Source organism: Apostichopus japonicus, chromosome 18 (genome assembly GCF_037975245.1).
Source record: "Apostichopus japonicus isolate 1M-3 chromosome 18, ASM3797524v1, whole genome shotgun sequence".
Classification (NCBI taxonomy): Eukaryota; Metazoa; Echinodermata; class Holothuroidea; order Aspidochirotida; family Stichopodidae; genus Apostichopus; species Apostichopus japonicus.
Genome location: NC_092578.1, coordinates 12,144,874 through 12,166,914, shown reverse-complemented (window position 1 = coordinate 12,166,914; position 22,041 = coordinate 12,144,874). Strand labels below are relative to the sequence as shown.

Sequence of the window (22,041 nt, the reverse complement as noted above, 5' to 3'; positions counted from 1 at the left end):
ATCAACTTCCTGGAGGCAAGGCAACATCTATTAGAAACAGCAAGTGTTGGGATGAGATTGTGTATCTGTTCATGCCTCTGCACTGCAGTTACTTTAAAACAAAAAGTAAATGCAATATCTCTTATTCTTTCTCTCAACAGATGAAATGAAGAAACGGCGAGATTTCTATACACAACATCCACAAGCAAGTACGTACATTGTAGTAATCATTGATTTCATACAGGCATATTCTCAATTCTGAAGCTAGATAATCTAGACTTTGAGAGAGGCCGGTATGACGTACTGTACATCCTCTTAGCTTTATTTTGTAGAAAGTGGAAAGTTAACATAAGGTGCTTTCTCCCCGGAAGTGACGTCACCAATCTTATTCTAATGAGCTAGTGCATATCGTTATCACATTGTTATCTTTGCACCGGTCATACCTTACTTGCCTCCTATAACGCTGCATTGATATCGGAATAAACTTATTTTCCATAAGAAAAAATAATTTTAACATGGAATTGCTGAAACTTTTCTCAATTTATCCAGGGTCGACGAACATTCTGAGCCTTTTGACTGTGTTATATCAGAGACATCGGTGCCTTTTTTTCGAGAGAAAATTTGTTTAACTGTTCTATACTTAAAAAGATAGTTTGGCTAGCAATCAAACTCAGATACACCAAAGGTGTATACAGGTCTATGGCCACTTTTAGATTAGGAGAGGAAAATTTGGCTTCGAATCAACCACTAGTTCTCGTGGCAATGTCTCTATTCCCCCTTCCATTTCTCCTCACACCCTCGCCCACCTCGAGTACGCTAAAGCGTTGTTTACCTTAGCGAATTATCTGATAGATCATCACTGTTGTGTGTCGTAACAACGGACACTGACAGTTGTATAGTGGATGGTACGTATACAGTATACGTCACGGTAAATAATGTTCAGTTATCAGAACACTGTTCTTTGCATTATTAATTGCACTTCTACGTTTCGAACTGCTATTGTTAAAGATAAAAATCTTGCAAAAGCAGATTTGTGACAGAGTGAAGCATAAATGGTACAACATTCACTGCACCCCATCAAAACAATGAACCAAAAACAGAAGTGAAGCAATCTCATCTTACATCATCTACTACTGACTAGAAGTGTACTCAGTCAAAACGGGATACCAGCAAACCTAATACAAGGATTGCGTAAGGTTTCCATGAGCCAACCTGTTTATTATTTATTTTTTCTTCATTTGGACCCTAAATGATATCCAGATTTACCAGAATAGCTTAGTTATATTCAACGTGCTATACCCAGATACCAAATATTAGACGTGTTCCAGCTTTCCTTTCCACATACTGGTTTACATGTTAATCACCCACGATAATAGACACACACAATAGCATGACTAGATAGATTAGGATTTCATAAAAACCAAATATGAAAGATAAATACTTTCTGGATAGAAAGAAATAGTTTTTTCTTTAGCACGGTGACACTTTGCAGCTATTGGTACCACAACTACTAACACTACTGCTTGCTGTATTAATATAACAGCCTTAACGAATTTAAATGGCTGGTTCGGCCTAGTTCTTAGTACCTACAGGTTACAACGTTAGTGCCAATGTCGTTCTACTCTTCAGTGACTATAGCCTAGGCCTAAGTTACTCTACCACGAACGTTTGGCAATCGTGCGCATTACTTTTTGGAAAACAGGCAAAACAAGCACAGAGCAATGAGTTCGGCTTAAGCAAATACTGGACAATCCTTTTATAAATCGCACAACAATGTCTTCTCTGTTACAAGCCTAAAAGTTGTACTCAAAACAACAACGGTTCACAAATCTCTGTCGGGTTCACCTGGGGTAACGTCGGGTCAAACCTTGGTCAACAGATGAGCGACTACAATGTTTCAAGTTTTTTTCAATGTTTCGCCCGGAACCAAAAAGCGCTCCAGAAAAGTCACCCGGCCGCGCACGTGTGTGTTCTCGATCTTAAGGCGTGAAGTATTGCCGCAAACCTCATTGAAATTATTCAAATATGAAACAGCTTTATTTGACCCAAGTTGACACTTCTTTCTTCCTTACTTTTCTTACAAAAGTTGTCAGTGAAATTTCAGCTTGTTATGGGAATCAGCATTAAGGGTAGGATAAACCACTGACACTAGTGTCATATATAGTAAGAGGCCTATACACCTGTAATATATAGACTACTGAACATGTGGTCAGAGTGGTGAAAGTACGCAGAAAATCTCCCCGCCCCTCCCCGCCTTCCTAAATAAACAAATTCCTTTTTATTAAGTTCTGAATACAATTATCAAATAATCAATTGTTAAACATGGAAAATAATATATACAATAATTTAGAAGGTATAATATCGTATTACGTGGGGTGTATGTTAGCAAATTGATGACACTTCGATTATCCGAAATTTTTCGATTATCCGAAATTACCTTCGCTCCCGACCAGTTCGGAAAATCGGGGGTTTTACTGTTAATTAAATTGACATTTGTAAGTTTCTCGTGCTCTGATTGGATGAAATCAACGACTAGTGTGCCATAAGTCCTGAAATCGACATAGCATATGTGACATATGTCGAATTGAATTGTCATATGTCGGTTTTCGTGCTATGGTTAAATTATATATGTATATTTATAGGCCCAAGAATCCAAACAGTTGAAATAAGAATAGATCAATTTATTTGCCAACAGTCTCATCGATAGGCTTGTAAAGTCATTCACATAAGTCGATTTCTTCCAATCAGAGCACTAGAAAACACAAAGTGACATTGGTCGTCCAATGAGACCACGAGAAACCGACATATGTCAATTTAATTTTTTTAAACTATTATATGTACCAGATCAAATAGGTACCGTAACAATTGAGAAGTTACGATATAGAAACATGTTATAACCTCAGGCTCCACCACACTTCACCTACGGTGATATACCATTGCCACCGTTATGATGGTGCTTCAATTTCTAACATTAAATTACCACTCTTTATTTCTTTTCTGCAGGTACGAGCTCGGGCAACTCTCCAGTGGACCTCGAGGCCCGAGGAGAGGTGAGCGAGGAAGCTCTGGTGATTTACTCTGACGATGAGCATATGAATCTATCACTGGAATACTACGTACCTTACAGAAGGAAAGTATTGGAAGAGAAGAACCATGGTGATAAGGAAAAGAACAAAAAACGAACTAACGATGATGATTCCATGAATGGTGATGACGTAAGTGCAAGACAAATATGTTCTCTTAAAACTAACTCTAACCGGTTCAGCCTCAGTCACCTCACTTGCTTTCTGATACTTACTTTCATCATGGCGTCCGGAACTTTTAAGTATTTCGACCACCACCCCCCCCCCCCTCCACCTGGCCTCCTTGCTCCTGCATGCTACAGGTTCTAGTCCAACAAATTATTAACATGCATTGAATACTTGGTAATGAATAATGTTCCGAGGTAGCTGTAATAGAAATGTAGACCTCAATTGTATATATATATCTGCCAGTCTATTGTCTTAAAGTAGCTATGTTTATAGCTGCCATACAGTCGATTATGTATAAGTAGCTGTGTATAGCTATCATACAGACTACCTACCTGAGTGCTAGTACTGCCATAGAGTAATAAGTTCCTTTATTTTACAGATGGTTCACAAACGGTACCTTCGCTGTCCCGCGGCCGTCTGTGTCAAACATATCAAAAAATTCATCCGGAACAAATTTGATTTAAGAACAAACTACCAGGTTGGTTCCGTGAAACTTTATTAACAATTTATTAGACCTGAATTATCACAAATTTGTTATTTGATTATGAAATTTTCTCAAGAAAAGTTGAAATTGTGGTTTTCAGCTGCCTTACCGTCATTAGTGCTCTGTTGCTTTGGCGGTATAAACTTATCGAAGAGTCGGTATTGAGTACAGCCACGTCCACACCTTTGAAAAGTTTGGGGATGAATAAATGATCTTCATTAGAAGCTATGACATATATCAGTAGTCCGATGCTGTGAAGCAGCACTCCAACCCTTCCCCCACCCTCCCCCCTCACCCACTTACTTTAACTATATAACAGTTCAGTCGTGAAACTATGGTAACTGTATGGTATTAATAAAGTTGCCGGAAACAACAAGGGTTCGCCCTCATTGTAGCAAACACAACAGCGAACAGATTCCGTACCTTTATGAAACACATAACTGAGAATTTTCCGATGGTAACTAAAGTTATTCTTGTTAGTATTATTAGTGAGAAGAGATATCCAATCTGAGCAATATATCACAAATTGTAGTCTGGAATGCATTTTCCTTACAGGAAACTCAACTAAATTAATATTTTATATGTGAGGGGAAGTTTGTACATTGTCATTCATTGCTTTGGTATGTTTCCATTCGTGTGTTTGATTGAAAAAGCGTTAAAAAAGCTGCCCTTAAAATGGTAACGTTAATTATGTTTCCAGCTTGGCAATTTTTAACAGATATGTTTACAGGGAATCATTTCAAGCTGTAATCTCAAAGATTTCATTATCCTGCAAAAGAAAGTGTTAACGTTGCAGAACCATGAACTATTGCATTGGTTATGTTGACGAAGGAAAAATGTCAATAAATAATCAGAAGTAGAAAAAAACTTCTTACACGCGATAAAGATCTGTGCTAAATGTGAAATAACGTGTATGCTTGACTTAAATTGTCGTAGATTGAAATTACTCACATGGACAATGAAGACGATTCCCTGCCCGATGATTACACTCTGATGGATGTGGCTTATATATACACATGGAGGAGGGTATGTAAATTTATGAATATTAATGAGTTATGTAAATATAACGTATACTGTATAGCTAAGACGAAACGCATGTTTATACATATGGGGAAGGGTTTGAAATTTTATGAGTATTAATGAGTAATGTAAATATAACATGCTACTGTATAGCTTGGAAGAGATGCCGATATATATAGATACACATGGAGAAGGGTATGTAGTATTATGAATATTAATGAGTTATGTAAATATAACATGCTACTGTATAGCTTGGAAGAGATGCCGATATATATATAGATACACATGGAGGAGGGTATGTAGTATTATGAATATTAATGAGTTATGTAAATATAACATGCTACTGTATAGCTTGGAAGAGATGCCGATATATATAGATACACATGGAGGAGGGTATGTAGTATTATGAATATTAATGAGTTATGAAAATATAACATGCTACTGTATAGCTTGGAAGAGATGCCTATATATATATATATACATGGAGGAGGGTATGTAACGCTATGAGCATTAATGAGTTATCAATTATCAACTGACATACATTCGGGGAGAGGGGATTGGCCATCGATTGTCAGTGATAATGAGAAATGATTCCAAAACCAATACCAGGTAAGTCGCAAATCGGAGCCAAATTCAGCGTGGTTTACACCCATGAATGTAAGAGTGATAAAACAAGAATAGAAAGAAAAGCAGTATCAAACCGTTGACCCTGTGTCACCCTAATAAGTATACATTTCCCAGATTAGGGGAAACTTATGACATGACATGCATCTAGTTCCACCTCGGAAAAACTGGAATGAAAATGCCAAGATGGTAACTTCACACTCATTTGAACAAAGTGACACCTGATTTCGGAGAAACGTCAAAATCTGTTTCGGGTGTCACTACTAAAAAGCCATAGAACTTCAATAAAATCAACATGAAACACGAGCGAGATAAGACAAACCTTGAAGAAATCAAGAAAAGTATACATCCATGAAGATCGGGTGGAAGGTCCAATGTTTTGGAGCCACAACAACAAAAGAACGATTACCATAAGGGGAGGGAGGGGGGATCTTTCAATATTTAAAAGCAGTAGATCGGAAAATTTTAATCTACGAATTGTAACAAACAGATGTGTAAGATATGTAGCCAGTGGTGTCATATTAGTAAGTGGCTCCCAAATCAAGAGAAGAATTTTGAAACATACTCGTTTCCAAGTTGGCAACCAGTGCAATTATCTGAGTACGGCGTGACTTATTAGTAAAACAAATACCCGCCGAATCAACTTAAAGGATTAACATTCAATTTTACGTTCCATTGAATAACTGTCCTTTTTCGGACTGAGGCTTGCTTGGATTGATGCTAAAATATATAGCGCTGTGTTTAGTAAGGAGAACGAGGTACTTCAACAGCTCGTCCGTCGTTTTGGGTAATCACCAGATCAAGTATGACCGTTTATTTGAGTTAGCTCAGAATGGTAAATTGTGAAAAATTTTCAGTACCAAGGATTTCTCTGAAGTGTTAATATATCCCAGGAGAAGAAGTCACCGGCTATTGGGTAGAATGCTTAGATGGGGAAGACAGAAAAGGTATCAAGCATTCAGCAAATTCATCAAGAAAAATGCGAGGTGTTGATCTTTTCCTTTTGCTGTATGGAGGACGATAAGCGATCATTACTTTTACTGGCGAATATGATCCCTTGAAATTTAAATCTCAGCTAATGCTTCCAAAGGTAGCAGGTTGTAGAGGCGCTGTAAGTGAACCTCTCTTAAAATGAACAATCCAAGTGGTTATAGAAAATGTTGTGATCATCCAAAAAAACAGAAATGCCACACTGGTAACTTCGAATCCATATTTTTAAGTTACGATAGCAAATTCGGTACCAGTTTCAACGACGGATACATTCGAAACCCACTCATGAATTGTGCATAACTCTGGAAGTGTGACATCATCCGTTCACTTTGTTTTGTAAACACAACAGTGCATATACGCTATGCCCACGCTGTCACTACTATGACTATGCCGATGTGCCAAGTATTTGATTGTACTAGTATGCCTTAAAAACATGAGAAATTCCTGACCCACAGAAAGATCCAAGTTGATGTAAAGCATGGATCCATGCCATAGGTACTGACAGGTTTACGTTTGCCACCCTACCGAAGTAGGTTCGTCTGAGGACCATTTTTGAGGATGCGCGCTTTCTGCAATGGAGTTTCAGCAGTATTAGTAGAACTGGTAGCAACGCTATTGCTACTAGTAACGGAAGTAGTTGTCATCACTGGCACTAGGCGGCGAACAGGATCAATTCGTAGGGATTCGATCCAATTTCCGTGCTCTTGAAGTTGAAGCCCTTTATATAATATTTTCAGAGCACTTTCGGATATGAAAAATGTAGCCTACAGTTCTGATAAACGGAGTTTATGCAACAAAGTGAGTGGTACCAATACTGAAAAGTATAATGTAAGAACGTATGGTAGGTTTGTGCCATGTCGTAACCTACGCTCTCTCAGGTATAGCTTACATCAAACGGAATCCAGTATAGTTTGAATAGTACTGCGCTAGCTAAACTTCTTTAGATGATCTTAACAACGTCATGTTCGACATGGTATAGTGCAATTGATCTAAGACTTGGTTGTCGTGGTACATCCTATAATTCAATTTGAGTGCCATGGATTATTCTTTTAATGGGATGCATATGTAATGGCAATCCCTTCACATGGTGAACGCAGATATGAAAATCTGTCGGTTTGGGGAACATGAATTAGGTCAAAATCAGGCGTTGACAAAATACTGATTGAATACTTACACCCTCGATCACTCCCGTCAAAAATTATGTATGTATAGCTACACCACTGAATATGACCTGCAATTGAAGCTTCATATTGCAATTATCCTTGAACGATATGATAAGATATGACCAGCCCATACTGTGTGTGGTTCATGTGGCATGTACATAGTACGTTGATAGATCCATGAATGTGTTTGAACTTGAGAGACATTGGTGCTCGAGTTCACCGACCCGATGTTATACATATAATTATTATCACAATTGCATACATCCGGAGTAACATACACATCCGTAAACAAACTAACGCATTTCCTTGTCATATATTCTTCGCAAACAGCAATACTTGTAACATGGATATTTGCGACCGAAGATGTGTATCGTTAGGTCGATTATTTATACAATGTTTGAATAATCTTGATTGAATTTTGAAGCCTTGACACCTCTTGTTTTTGTTTCTTCTTCAGAACGGTCCTTTGCCACTCGTCTTCCGAGTATTTCAAGAAGCTAATAAGAGACAGAAAAGTAATTACGTGGCAGAAGTTGCAAAAGAATCCACCAGACTAAGAACAGATAGCGATCTCAGTCGTCCTCCGGTTGTTGCTTCGGAACCAATAGCCAATCAAGAACGTTCCCGGCAGGCCACGCCTCCTCCTCCAGAATTGGACAAGGAAGAGACGTTTGTGGAGGATTCGAAGAACAAAAATAACTTAGATGAGACAACGACTGATTTAGTAGAGATGAGTGTATTGCAAAGTTCCAATGAAGATATAAACAAGAACGATAACGGAGGTCACAAAGAAGAATCACTAAGGGAAGTAAGGAAACAAACAACAGAAGAAGAAGAATGTCTAAAGGCAAACTCATTGTCAAATAACAATGACAATACTGAAGTAATTACGACAAACGGACAAACTAAAGATCACCTGCCAATAGACTTAAAAACAGGAGCTTCTTCTGTAGATGCACCACCAACACTAACTACAGTGGTACCAGCCAGATAATATTGATTGATAGAGATTGATAAACTAATCACCTGAAAATATGATGCAAATTGGAGTCATCCTGCATATCTGCTAAATATGGTGGAAAATATTTCAACAATAATTTTATTTCAGCATCAAGTTACTAAAACTGAAGAATATCCAACCTTGAAGTCAGGGTTTTCGGCTTTTGCAAACCAATCTTATTAGGATTAAATTTGGGCCATTAGTGTTCCTTCCATGTTGATACATTGTGGGCACTTTGACGAACGCTCCCAAAGTCCTTGCAAATGGTAGAAACTATTGTGCGGAGAAATATAAGACCATGTAGGATTCATTTAGGGTTATGTTAAATATCGTTTATTGTATTTAAGTGGATACAATTTAGTGTATGCATAGGCACCGTAAATCTACATATAGTTGAATGCTAGGCAAGATACGATATTTCTATATTACAATTCAGGGCATTTATGCTCAAACTTTGAAGCTGGTAAGATTATATCATGGTTACTCACCAAAGAAGTAGGAGTGGTTCAACTTGACCAAAGAATCATTATTTCATATCGTGTGATATGATTGTATTGTGCATTTTGAGCATTGATCCTCTACCAATATACCGTACTTACCGTATACCATGAAGGTCTTCTGTCACGATTCAAGAAATTGTGAAATAGGAAAACGTACGATGTAACTATACAGTTAATTTATCATTCTGTCTAAATTAAATTGTCCTGTACTTAAAACATTCCCTGACCACAGCACGAGTCCTTTCAAATGATTACATGTCACCTGTCTACATAGGAGTATGCTGTTAGTAATACTGGCAACGCTTAACTGATCAATATAAATAACCGAAGATTATATGAAGAGACGGCGAGTATTGTACAGGCTAGGTTAGATCTCTAGCTTCAATGGTGAGAAAAAATAACATTTATTTTAAAGAAAGATTATTCTAGGCTTGATGTCTCAATTTTATTTGTTACAAAAAGGAAGGTAGACTAATTGGACGTACTTCTATCACTTTGATAATCTCATTCGTACTGGAAAAGCTCTTCCACACATAACGTATTGAAATTGACAACAAAATCCCTGTCATGAATTTCTCGCTGATAATTCTCGACTATGCTGAGCATATTCAATAGCCTTCAAAGCGATAGTCTCCTGACCACAGGGGGTAGGAGCCGGGGGAGGGGGCACTGGGTGCACGTGCCACCACTTTTTCCAAAATAGCAAATGTGCCCTACTGCTACTGGCAAATAAAATGTGCCCATTCTGATGAAGAACTGTCTTTTGGATATCTTAAGCCTTTGTTAATTTTAATATTTTATTTTAATAATTTATTTTAGTCTGTACATGCTATTTTTAATATGGCATCCAATATCTTTTTGTAGCACGGTGAACAATAAACAATCTCAATAAATAGTATTGATAGCATACTATTACATCATATATATTTAAATGATATGTCCGGTGTTTGTCGGTTTATAGCATTGTATGTATGTATATGTATATGTGATCTTCCCGCAAGCAGGAACTCGCGAAAGAAGCCATGGAGGCTTGTAGACTCGCAAGCTGACCGAAGCCAATCTCTCGGCACACATCCATTTAACGTCCATGTCGGGAAGTTGTTATTGAACAACACCCTTGCCAGACGACACACATTGCTGTCGGCGGGGAATCGAACCGGGGATCTCATGACTGGGAGACGCCGGCGTTAACCACTAGGCGATACACTACGCATAACGAGTGGTGGTTGTGGAATGGGAAAGTGCCCCTTTGATGTTGTGCCCCCACCCACTTTTTGAAAGCTTCCTCCCCCCCCCCCTGCCTGACCATCTGATGTACGTATGTAGTTCATTCGGAGTTGTTCGTAATCGCGCAAGACATGTTTGCAACGTGCTTTGCGAGCTTGCCGGGTGATTTAGTTTCACTTTCATGGTGGGGTCAAGGTGCGAGTTTAAACAAAAGCAAAATAAATATATTATTTGTTAATAGATTACACATGGTCATACTGCAGATAACATGGAATTCGATGTCTTTATCTCAAAACATACGGAAATAATTTTAATGGATTTGCCTCAATCTTAAGATGGTCCATACCATATTTTCAATATAACGTAGGATTGTTTCTTCTAAGGTTGAACTCTCACTTCAATCGATATAACCAGAGCAGTTTTTTGCAATAACTTTGGTCAATTTCGCTAAACATCGGTATTAACATCCCATGAGCTATATGCAGTTCATTAGTTTTACTACATTATAGAAATACATTCCAAATAGTGATGTAAATGGCCACAGGTTTTGCAAATTCTGACTTGTTCTTTTCTGCGTGACTAATACGATATACACAAGTGTCTGTTCGACAATATCACAATAAAAAATACTAAATCTCACACTAGATTGTCATAGTCTGAATACTAGTAATTTGGTAAAATGGCCGACCAAAGAACGAAAAGCCTGTTTAAGTGTCATGAGTGTCATGCCGACAAGTCAGTGTCAAGTCAGCATTACCACTCCTCAGTGTCTGGGAATAATTTGAATAGACACAACCTCCAGAAAAAAAAGGTTTTCTTTTCTTCTAGAAATGTCATTAAATGACACTTTTAGTTTTCCCTATATGCAAATCCGAATTTATTAATTACTGCAAAAGGTTATTCTGACTTTCAGAGAAACGTAACTACTTTAAAAAAAAAAAAAAGACAAGTCAGTGATCCAATCCTATGAAATCTTTATATATACATTGTTAGTTATAGTGGAACTTGATTGAAAGAATATATGCTATGTAGTTTCTTAATGAAAAACAGTCCCTACTGGATCACACGTTTTTTTAAGTTGAGTGAAATGTTAATATGATGCTGGTGATGTCTCTATGTACCTACAGAGATTCACCAGCAGTGCCAATAGATAATCTATAGTTCTCTGCTGTTACTATCGACTCATGTTAGCTTTTATAAGCATAAACCTATTTAGGATCTCTGGTATCATGTAATAGCCTACCTATAATTTACAAAAAAAAAATCGTAATTAATATCTACGATGTAATTTATTCTCTTACCCTTGTCCTCACAAATAACATATGTAAGGTTTGGTGTTCCCTCCCATCTACACCTACAGGAAATTGGGTGAGCACAAAAAACAAATCAAATCTATCTGAGGAGTCTGGCTGTCTATTCTGTAATGCAATATTCTAACAAGCCTTCAAACGTGAATCTTACAATGTCTCTAAGTACTCTGAAACCTTTCTGGTTATCACCCGAAACACTAACAACAAACAACATCAAGAAAACAAATACCAAAAACAGTACTTGCTAGCCCACACCCACCATATAATATATGAACATAATACTGCAGCTATCGGCCCACACCCCACCACAGAATTAAGGAACATACTACTGCAGCTATCAGCCCACATCACACCATAGAATATAGGAACACAATATCGCAGTTATCTGCTCACACCCTACCACAGAATATAGGAACATATATAATACTGCAGCTATCGGCCCACACCCCGCCACAGAATATAGGAACATAATACTGCAGCTATAGGCCCACACCCCACCACAGAATTAAGGAACATACTACTGCAGCTATCAGCCCACATCACACCATAGAATATAGGAACACAATATCGCAGTTATCTGCTCACACCCTACCACAGAATATAGGAACATATATAATACTGCAGCTATCGGCCCACACCCCGCCACAGAATATAGGAACATAATACTGCAGCTATCGGCCCACACCCCACAATTGAATATAGGAACACAATACCGCAGCTATCTGCCCACACCCCACCACAGAATGTTGGAACATGATACTGCAGCTATCGGCCCACATCCCACCATAGAATATAGGAAAATAATACTGCAGCTATCGGCCCACATTGCACCATTAGGATACAGGAACATAATACCACAGCTATCGGCCCACATCCCACCTTAGACTATAGGAACATAATAATGCAGCTATCGGCCCACATCCCACCATAGAATATAGGAACACAATACTGCAGCTATATCGGCCCACACCCCACCATAGAATATAGGAAAATAATACTGCAGCTATCTGCCCACATCCCACCATAGAATATTGGAACATGATACTGCAGCTATATCGGCCCACACCCCACCATAGAATATAGGAAAATAACACTGCAGCTATCTGCCCACATCCCACCATAGAATATTGGAACATGATACTGCAGCTATCGGCCCACATCCCACCATAGAATATAGGAACATAATACCGCATCTATCATGAGACTGACTCATTTTAATTCATCCCAAATGCACTTAGACAGCTTTAACCAGATATTGCAATATGTGCCAAGCCAACTAATACATAAGCCTCACTGGAGCAATCTACCATAATTTTCATTTACCTAACCTAACATGCAGGGTTCAGTTTCTTCCGGAAGAAACCTGCTTCTTCCGAAAGAAACTGGATTTAATTAGTTTCATCCAGTTTCTTCAGGAAGAAACTTGAACAAAGCGGAAGAAACTACCTATGTATCTGGAAACAATGAAAAATCAAATAGGAATCCTGAAAATTGGAGATAACGTTTCTTAAAAGTCTATCTCTATAATAATATTTTTCAAGTCTCTGGTGACGGATGATGTTCTGGTGATATAATCAAACATATTTAACTGGGTTGTCTTAGGTTGTTAGGACTGGGAGGACCTGTAGGAAGTGCACTTTAGATTACTGGATTAGTATTATAATTCACTGTAGAGATGGTGCTTGTGGCAATATCCGACATAATGATACTGTCTCTACCACAGATTTCTTTGATGCAGGACACTGATATAATGTAGTGCTTTTTCATTCGATCATGCTTTGTGCTATGTTTGTGACCTCTGGTCTTTATACAGCTTTCCAGGAGTCCCCTTCTTTCAAAGTATTCCAACACTGGATCTGTTTTGCGACCTTCTTTACTCATGATAATGTGTTTTTAAATGTTACACTGATTAGCTCAGGTAAACAGTGGAGTTGTTGTAGCAACTTGTGTAGGGCCCAAGAACCTACAATAACGAAGAATTGGACCAGCGGTGGTTAATTTAATCCAGATCATGCAAAATTCAATGCATTGAAAATCCATGTTTGTCTCCAGGCTTTAAGAAAGAAGTTTTGGCCAGTGGCTCTATGCTCCAAGACTTATTGTTTTTTATTAGCCGATTTATTGAGTTGTATCTGTGCTCTGGGTTACCCTATGGCTCAGTTTTGTTTAGTTATTAGATTTTACATTAATCACTCAGTAAACAAAATAATTGTGCTAAAACTTAAAACAGCGATGTCCACTTCTTTGAGTTTCTTCCAATTTAGTGGAAGAAACTGAAAAATACTTGTTTCTTCTGTCCGAAAAAAAACATGTGTTTTTCCGCCTTGGAAGAAAACTTGCGATCCCTGCTAGCATGTAAATAAATTGTTTACGTATCATATGGCCCTACCCAATAATGCAACACAACGGCATATTAGAACTAGTAAACGATACACATTGTAGCATGCACCTCGCATGAAGCGGAACCTACATCCACACAGTAACTCATACACTATAGCTTAAATGCAGGGTTACATCTGTGCTGCTACAGATATATTCTCTTAATAAGTGGCAATAGATGCATTCAATGTAAACATAGAACTCACCGGGAGAGTCCCTGAATGATCTACTTTGGTACAAGAAGGCAGTGGATGCTACAACACGGCCAACAAATGGCAAACTTGCCTGCAGACAAACTTAACAAGAGGGCAATTCATGGAGTTGCAGATTTGATTTCCTCCATGATGAAAGTGATTGGTGTGATATTCGGAATGCATCTGGTTGCTAACTTTGTTAATCGGCTGGAATCCAGTTTTTAACGTATAGTTTAGTTTTAAGTTCAATGTTGTTTCATCCAAAAAGCATATTCTAGTATCTGTTCGTCATTCTCTACATATCGTGTGGTTTAATGGCTTTTCCTACATGTTGACAAGCAGAAAATGATTAAAACCCGGTATATACCTCATTAGTATTCATGAGTGGGTGGATCTAAATGGGAAATCGTGGAAAACATCTTGTAAACACGATATATCTAAAAACCACAAGTTGACTCAATGCCATACATGGTATGTATAGATGCATCATTATGTGGAGATGTGCCCTATTGTTTTTGGTTCCCATTTCTTGAATATTAAAATGTAAACAGTTTGTTGCTGCTGGACCTGTATTGCTGGACGTAATAACGTGTCTATGTACGGAAGTACACTGCACGTTTAACGGCGTTTTCGAGGTGCCAATAAATTGAAATGCGGCTTTGCACTGAATATACAACTCGTAGGAGGTAACCTAAGTTTTCATCGATTAGTAGTAGATTACCGCTAGACTGCCTCCATCCTTTGGCATTTCACTGGCAGTGACACAGACTGGTAATAGCCTGTATGGCTCGCCTAGCCTAGCTACATATGGTCAGAATGAAATCCTGATCGAGCTCCTGCAGGTTAATTATAAATTATTTTGGAAAAAACTCAAACAAGGCAGACGATAGAATTTGTTCGACCGTTAATGGTGAGGTAGACAAGCAACATACACATTTTGGAAGCATTAATATTAGATACAGAGAGCTACTATATTTTATTCCAAAGAGACCTATCAAATGGTCGTGATTATCAAAGATCGCGGGATAAGAGGGCGTCAGTATAAAATAAAGGCCACGCCCATTAAAAGCCCTATTGACTTACACACTAAATCCCAAAAGTAGTGTGGTCTAGATAGCAGTTCTCACTAAGCTAAACGCTACCAATCACTGGATAGCTGACAAGTTGGCCTTTCATGGCACCATCAATTTTCCGTATCATGACCATGCAGATGCCTTTTTCGTCACTTATGAACAAACCTTTTCACTCAGTAGTAGATAATTTCGCACGCTGCTCCTGGGAGGCCTAAAGGGGTCGAAATTGCCTAAATCTGCCCAATGTTTGCACCACCGGTACTTCCATTCACGCTCTTCAACATGCAAGACACAAAAATCCAGATCCTGATTGATAACATATCGAACCAGAATGCGAAACGCATTGAGGTTTCAATGACTTGATTGTACTAGATTCCGCTTGTTAACCAGAAATAAATGTTTCAATATAAATTACCCGAACCACTATTTTGATGTACAATTACTGCATGATAAACACAGGTCAGTCTATTGTACCTGGCAATAGGGTCTTGTATAATGTAATCAGGCGCGTATCCAGGATTTTCTAACCCGGGGGGCGCGAATTACTATCTAAGCGGAGCGCCACCATCAGTTGGCGCGCAGCGTACAAGAAAATTTCTGGTTTTTATACCACCCAGATCACCGGAAATGGTACTTCTCGGCCTTGAAATGACCAACCAGATGTACACTTTTGCCTGAGAACGAAGTATTTCCCAATAGTTTTTTTTTTCCATCCATAACCTTTTTGAATATTGTCACCAGTCACAAATCATGTTCGACCTCATCGCATGACCTGTGGATCATTGCTTCTGTAGGTGATTCTACGTCGCGGCCCACAATATCCGTCAGCCCCACTTTTCAAGGTTTCAAGCCCATTATTTGTTCAGAATTTGAAAATTCACATTCTCACTTCAAAAAATACCCATAATGTCGCACATAATTTCATCTATGGACAACCAATACAGAAAAACCTCCATCAACCCCTAACAGACCGGTCAAATTGCATAGCTCCCAACTCTTGAGAAGGCAAAAGCTGGTCCATGCCACGAATCGCCGTCCTGGGGGAGGGGTATAAGGGGAGGGGGTGTCCTCCTCCCCTTTTGATTTTTTTTGAATCCTGGTGATGCCTACATATAAAATGGTGGCACTTAGAAAGGCTTTTGACATCAAAAATTTTCTGAGAACTATGCATTTTTTTGTGTGTAACATCAATAAATTGAATAGTAGGTGATAATTCATCTTTTCCCGTGGCATGAAAATGTTCGCTGCTCGCCCCAATGAAAAGAAATAGAGGCTAACTTGAGGTTCAAATGGTGCTGTAAAGAAGGTTTTATACTCTATTATGCTAAATGCTTAAGAAATGATGGTTGCTAAGTCAAAATTTAATGCAATTTTTTTATGTATACTTGACAATTACAATGTGGGTTTTTCGGAAGCTTTCGCGGGTCAGCGGGTTTGGGTGTTAGAATGCGGGTCCAACCCGCGAATTGCCGGTCAGTTGGGAGCTCTGAAATTGCACGAGTAGAGGGAAGTGTGATGAAGAATGATGGTCAGAAATTTTCGAAAATTCAGACTCAGTTAATTTATTGGTGTACAAATATTAAAACCTCTTATAACGGCTATTATAAAACTCCGAAACCGGACACTACACACAAAGGCGTAAGAGGCGAGGGGTGCAGGAGGCGAGGGGTGCTTGCTTATATGATATTGACATCAACATGTTGAACGCGCGAAAATTTTTGGTTGTTTTTTTCGGGCAAGTCGGACAGTTTTGAGGCTGTTCATCCTGGAACGCCATTTTCATGCTCACTGATATGATGTGATATCTGCTGTTTGCTTTACAAATTCGAACACCGGGCGCGTAGCGAGGAATTTGCCAAGGGAGAGGTGATGCCTGTAGGCAAAGTATCTAAGTGTTGCGTCACCATAAGTTGGCGCGAAGCGTACAAGAAAAGTTTGGCCAAAATCCCTCCCAGGTCGCTGGAAATGGCACTACCCAGGATCATTTGTTGGCGCGAAGCGTAAAAGCAAATTTTGCCGGAAATGCCTCCCAGATCGCTGAAAATGACACTTCCCATGCCTTGTAAGTTGCATCTGAGCACTTTCAATTTTGAAATTACTAGCAATATCATAAAAAAAAATATGCTGAAGGAGGGGGGGGGCGGTCGCCCCCTTCCCGAAATGCTTAATGTTCCCCGACGACACGGTCGAGTTCGAGACCAGCCACAGTTGGTTTCATAACACAATTCTACAATTGTTTAAGGCATATATACACACACACGCGTTATTGTAGACCATATATAGTATATTGATCACGAGTGAGAGAGGGAAAATGGAAACGTCAAAAATTGAGTTGTCGGTGTAAGGGGTAGGGTGAGGCACACGCCCCTTCCGAAATCCTTGATCCGTCACTAGCTACCCTGTGTATATAATAGGGATCAGCGCTGTTATAATGTCACTGTTCCTCTTTCTCTTCCCGGTGTCTTGGCGTTTTTCTTATCTCCCTCCTTTTCTCCCTTTTCTCTCTTTCTTCTTTTTCTTTTCCTTTCCTTCCTCTCCTCCTTCTCCTCTTTTTTCCCCCTCTTTTTTCTTCTCTTTCTTTCTCTCCACTTTTTCTTACCCGGGGGGCGCGCGCCCCCAACGCCCCCCCCCCTGGATACGCACCTGGTAATGCATCCACATTATGTATCATGTAAAAGGCTTGTCAGAGTTGACCTCTTGTCACCTCAAATGATGAGTTTTGACCTCACAAGCAACAGGATCATCTTGTACACAATATGGCAAATCCATATACCATGTATGAAAAGTATCTATGATTGCTAACATGAGAAATCATGTTTTAGATGTCTCCAGGCTCGACAAATACCTTCAAAGTACTTGTTATTTGGCGCTCCTCTTGTATACAATAGCGTATACTTTACAGTAGCTAGGTGTGCGCGAGTCCTAAGCATGTACAGTACCTGCTACTTTGAACCGCTACTCCATTATCATCTTATACCTTCCACTCACACTTGGTTGAATGAACATCTTTGCAAAAAAATCCTAGCAGAAATAACAGCAAACTTGTCTCAAAACTCCTTAAACTGTTGTATATTTTGCGAATTATGACTGATGGCATGTCGAAATGCCTTAAGCCATCATTTAGGAGATGTTTAGCCACCTTGGCTGTATTGGTATTCTGACTCGAAACATTTTTTTCTTTCACCTTTTTGTGTTAACGAACCTAATTTTATCCTACTCAGATGGGGTGACCAATGTTTATTGTTAGCAGTCTATACCTGGGCCGCTAGTACTATACCCTTGCCTCCGCATAACCAAGCCGTGATGATATCGATGTTTAATAACTTTTTTAATTGATTGAGAAATTAGCATACATAAACTATAGAAACTGAAGTAGGAAGAGTCTGACACAGTGTATTGCCGTGAAGCCTTGAAAAAGTGAGGGCGCTTTGCGTTGCACGGCAAAAGCCAGATCATTTTGTACGTATTCACACATACATTGTGCATTCGACTTTGGAATTGAATTTGATTTTACCCGATTTTTGGAAAGAGTATGTGTACTTTGCACAAACAGAGACATGTTATGGCGACCAGAGTGATAAGCACTAGTATACTCCTGACTTAAGAATCAACTTTGCATACATTTCCCCCCTTTAATCACTCGAGTAAGTGGAGTGTTTTGTGTAACTTTTAATATCTAGAAAGTGTCATTTCCGGTATCTGAGAGGCACATGGCAACATTTTTCTTGCTTGTATTATTTTAGTGCTCCACTCAGATAGTGTAATAGTTGTCCCCGGAAAATGCACCCCCCCCCCCCTCTTCCCACACTCACCTACTTTTGTGTAATACTTCCATATTAGTCTGTGCATGCAGTTCTGAGAAGTAAGGCTGCACAGTGGGTAGTAGTGTATGCAAGAACATATCCCACCATCGCGCGTATATAGGCCTAAGTTAGGCTAAGCCTATTTCCTAGTATTGAATTGTTAGTGATAAGCCCAGACATCATAACCGTCATCCCATGTTATTCTAGTATGTGGATCTATCGTTAGTGATACACTTTTAAGTAAAATGAGGTGGTAATAATTTTTGTCAATAGGCTTTAGTAATATCGCATCCGAAAAGACATCCGAAGCCGGTCTAGGGGCCTAGGCTAACTATATGCAGGGTCCAGTGAATAACAATACAGCAGCTGGGCAGACGACACTAGTAAAGTAATTCGATTCCTATGTAATAGCTTCTACTATCGCTTCCTAAGAATTACCTCTGAAACTGCAGTCCACTGCCACATTTTATCGATTTTGGCACCCAAGTGCGGCACACGATATCACCATTTATAGTATTACATGCCAACTTTATCACTTTATATATGTAAAAGACGTAACATTTTTATTACCCGCCGGTACTTCTTGCAGTACAAACAGAGCGCCACCAGTTAAATGGGTGGTTCAGTATAAGTCGCATGACGTTATTCTCCCTACTTCAATGTCTATGATATGAGAACAATAAGGGTAAAATTGGATTGTTGACCCTATATTTCGTGTAGCTCAAGGTCAATAAAGGTCACGTTTAAGCGAACGAAAATTCGGCCGTTTAAACGTTTAGATCATTAAACATAAATGCACAGCCCTGCCCAATTAACATATCAATGCATGCCTTTTAAAAACACATTACGTACTTGGTAATCTTAAATCGTTCCATGTAATAAGTTGTTATATTAGATTTTAAATGATGTTTCGCTGTATGTTTATAAATGCTCTGTGAAGTTTGCGAACAATCTCCGCACATGAACACTGCCCGCACATAATGCAAGTGCATATAGCGAATCATTTTACACAGTTAATTTGCATTGAGGTTGGTCATTGATGTAACCCTAACTAGGCGACAGTTAAGTTTCGTAAAACTGGTCATTTCCCCAGCGGCCTGGTCATTTCCCCACCGTAACTACATCCAAACCTGAAGTTTGTAATAGACTCTGACTTTCGACAATTGCGAAAAACGGCGGAAAACTGCAACAATCGAAGCAAAGATTTAACACAGGCCCGATTCACAACGGTAGCGTTCATACCCATGAACTCTGTATGTACAAACAGCACATCTTTGTGCATAGGCATGTATGCAATAAGCGACATGGTTGATTCAATGGAACATGGGTCGTTGGTTGAATTGCTGATTCGCTGATACTACCTACGGATGCCCATAAGCTAATTTACAAATGCCAACAACCTCTGCTATTCTTATGAGGCATAACGCACATGTTTTTAATATGCTGGTCGGTTGGAGATACGGTAGATTATGAAACAAGGTTTCCACAATTTGACTCTGGTGACCTTTGGCAACCACAAAAAACAATAGGCTTCTTTTACTTAACGTGTCACAACTATACATACTAAATATGAGATAGGTCCAAGCTTCCCTTCTTGAGATATCGTGTTTACAAGGTTCCCACATTTTTACCTCTAGAGACCCTTAAGGACCTTTGACCTCTTCTAAAACCAAAAGATTCTTCTAATCAATACGGCACACCTATTCACCAAATATATGATTGGTTCAAGCTGCCCTTCTTGAGTTATCGTGTTTACAAGCAAGGCGTCACACACGCTCAGCACACTCATCCGCCTGCATGACTACATAGGTTACGATTATCATCGAAACCAAAAAGAGGTTCTCCTTTTGCTTTTTGGCACTTTTTCTGACGGAGAACACTCGGGCGGATTGATATACAGTAGACTCTAATAGGAGTATGCCACCATAGCATAGTAGATCCATCGAGTTTAATAAATCTGGAAGATTCATGTCAATTGGGCGCGCGTACCATGCATGGAGGGTCATGTGATGTGTTCCAGGGTGGTTTCAAACTGATATTTCTCTGTAGCAGTTCGAGAATAGTGTTAGTGACTTCGTGAAAGATTTGCACCAAGGCGGATCGGACATGGGAACTAACGGCGTAAGAAGGTACTGGTACTTCAGGCCTACGAAATAGTGCTAATATGCTAACGTTAGACATGCTGGCACAGAACAAGTACAGATACATTGGGCTTGCAGCGGGAAATGTCGATGTCTGAATTGTATTTCAAGAACGATTTTTTTTGTCGAAAAGGATTGTTGAACTGGACGGTGTCTTAGATCATGTTAATTGTGTTTACTAGCTAACTCTGCAGAAGTTAAGAGAAATTGTTCTCGGTAGACCTGACTTAACTGCACACACATGCAGATAGTGCCTACTACCTAACAGTAACATAACCTATGTTTAGTATGGTATCGGGCAAGTTAATTACATTTAATGCAGACATCTCTACAATAACTAGCCAAACGTACATTTTCGTGTTGAAATGATTCTGGTTGAATAGGCATATTGTTGATTGCTTGAAGTTGAGGTACAGCTACTGTATTTATAGACTGTCTTATAGACTCGCACACAATTAAAGAAATTGATGAACTGTTTTAGATCATGGTTCTGATCATTGTGAAAGCCCCTACACTAACTAAGATTAAAGAATATATAAGGCCGGGGATAGCTAGTTTAACCAGGGAGTTAGTTTAACTCTGTGATTTTCTAAACTCGATGTGTATTCATCAAGCACTGCGTGTGAACCAAATCAGTAGTTCCACGGTTGTCAAGGGTGAGCGTTTGGTGCTGTGGGGAAAATGTTTAGTTCAGTGCAACCACGGAATTCTCCATGGAACAGAGCCTAATGCTTCTCGACGGGAATATAGCTATCACGTTAGGCTACAGGCACGGTTATTGCTAGGTAACTTGTGTCGTCTGCTGCTCTAAGCACGCATACACATTTACGTATAGGTTGGGTGAAATCATCATGCGTAATGGGGAGAGTTATACATTAGTACCACCCTGGAACACATCACATG

At 39.2% G+C, this 22,041-nt stretch overlaps 1 protein-coding gene across 3 annotated transcripts in view; it reads left to right on the top strand.

Annotated features, from left to right (window-relative positions):
* LOC139958876 (polycomb complex protein BMI-1-like) overlaps positions 1-9,931 on the top strand; it is a 31,131-nt gene extending 21,200 nt beyond the window's left edge. For all 3 annotated transcript variants that reach the window (XM_071956282.1, XM_071956281.1, XM_071956283.1), the window contains 5 exons: positions 141-188; positions 2,983-3,194; positions 3,610-3,708; positions 4,651-4,740; positions 7,969-9,931. In XM_071956282.1, the coding sequence (XP_071812383.1) occupies positions 141-188; positions 2,983-3,194; positions 3,610-3,708; positions 4,651-4,740; positions 7,969-8,505 (986 nt within the window). In that variant the 3' untranslated portion in view covers positions 8,506-9,931. The remainder of the gene's footprint in view (positions 1-140; positions 189-2,982; positions 3,195-3,609; positions 3,709-4,650; positions 4,741-7,968) is intronic.
* Positions 9,932-22,041: the final 12,110 nt, after the last annotated feature.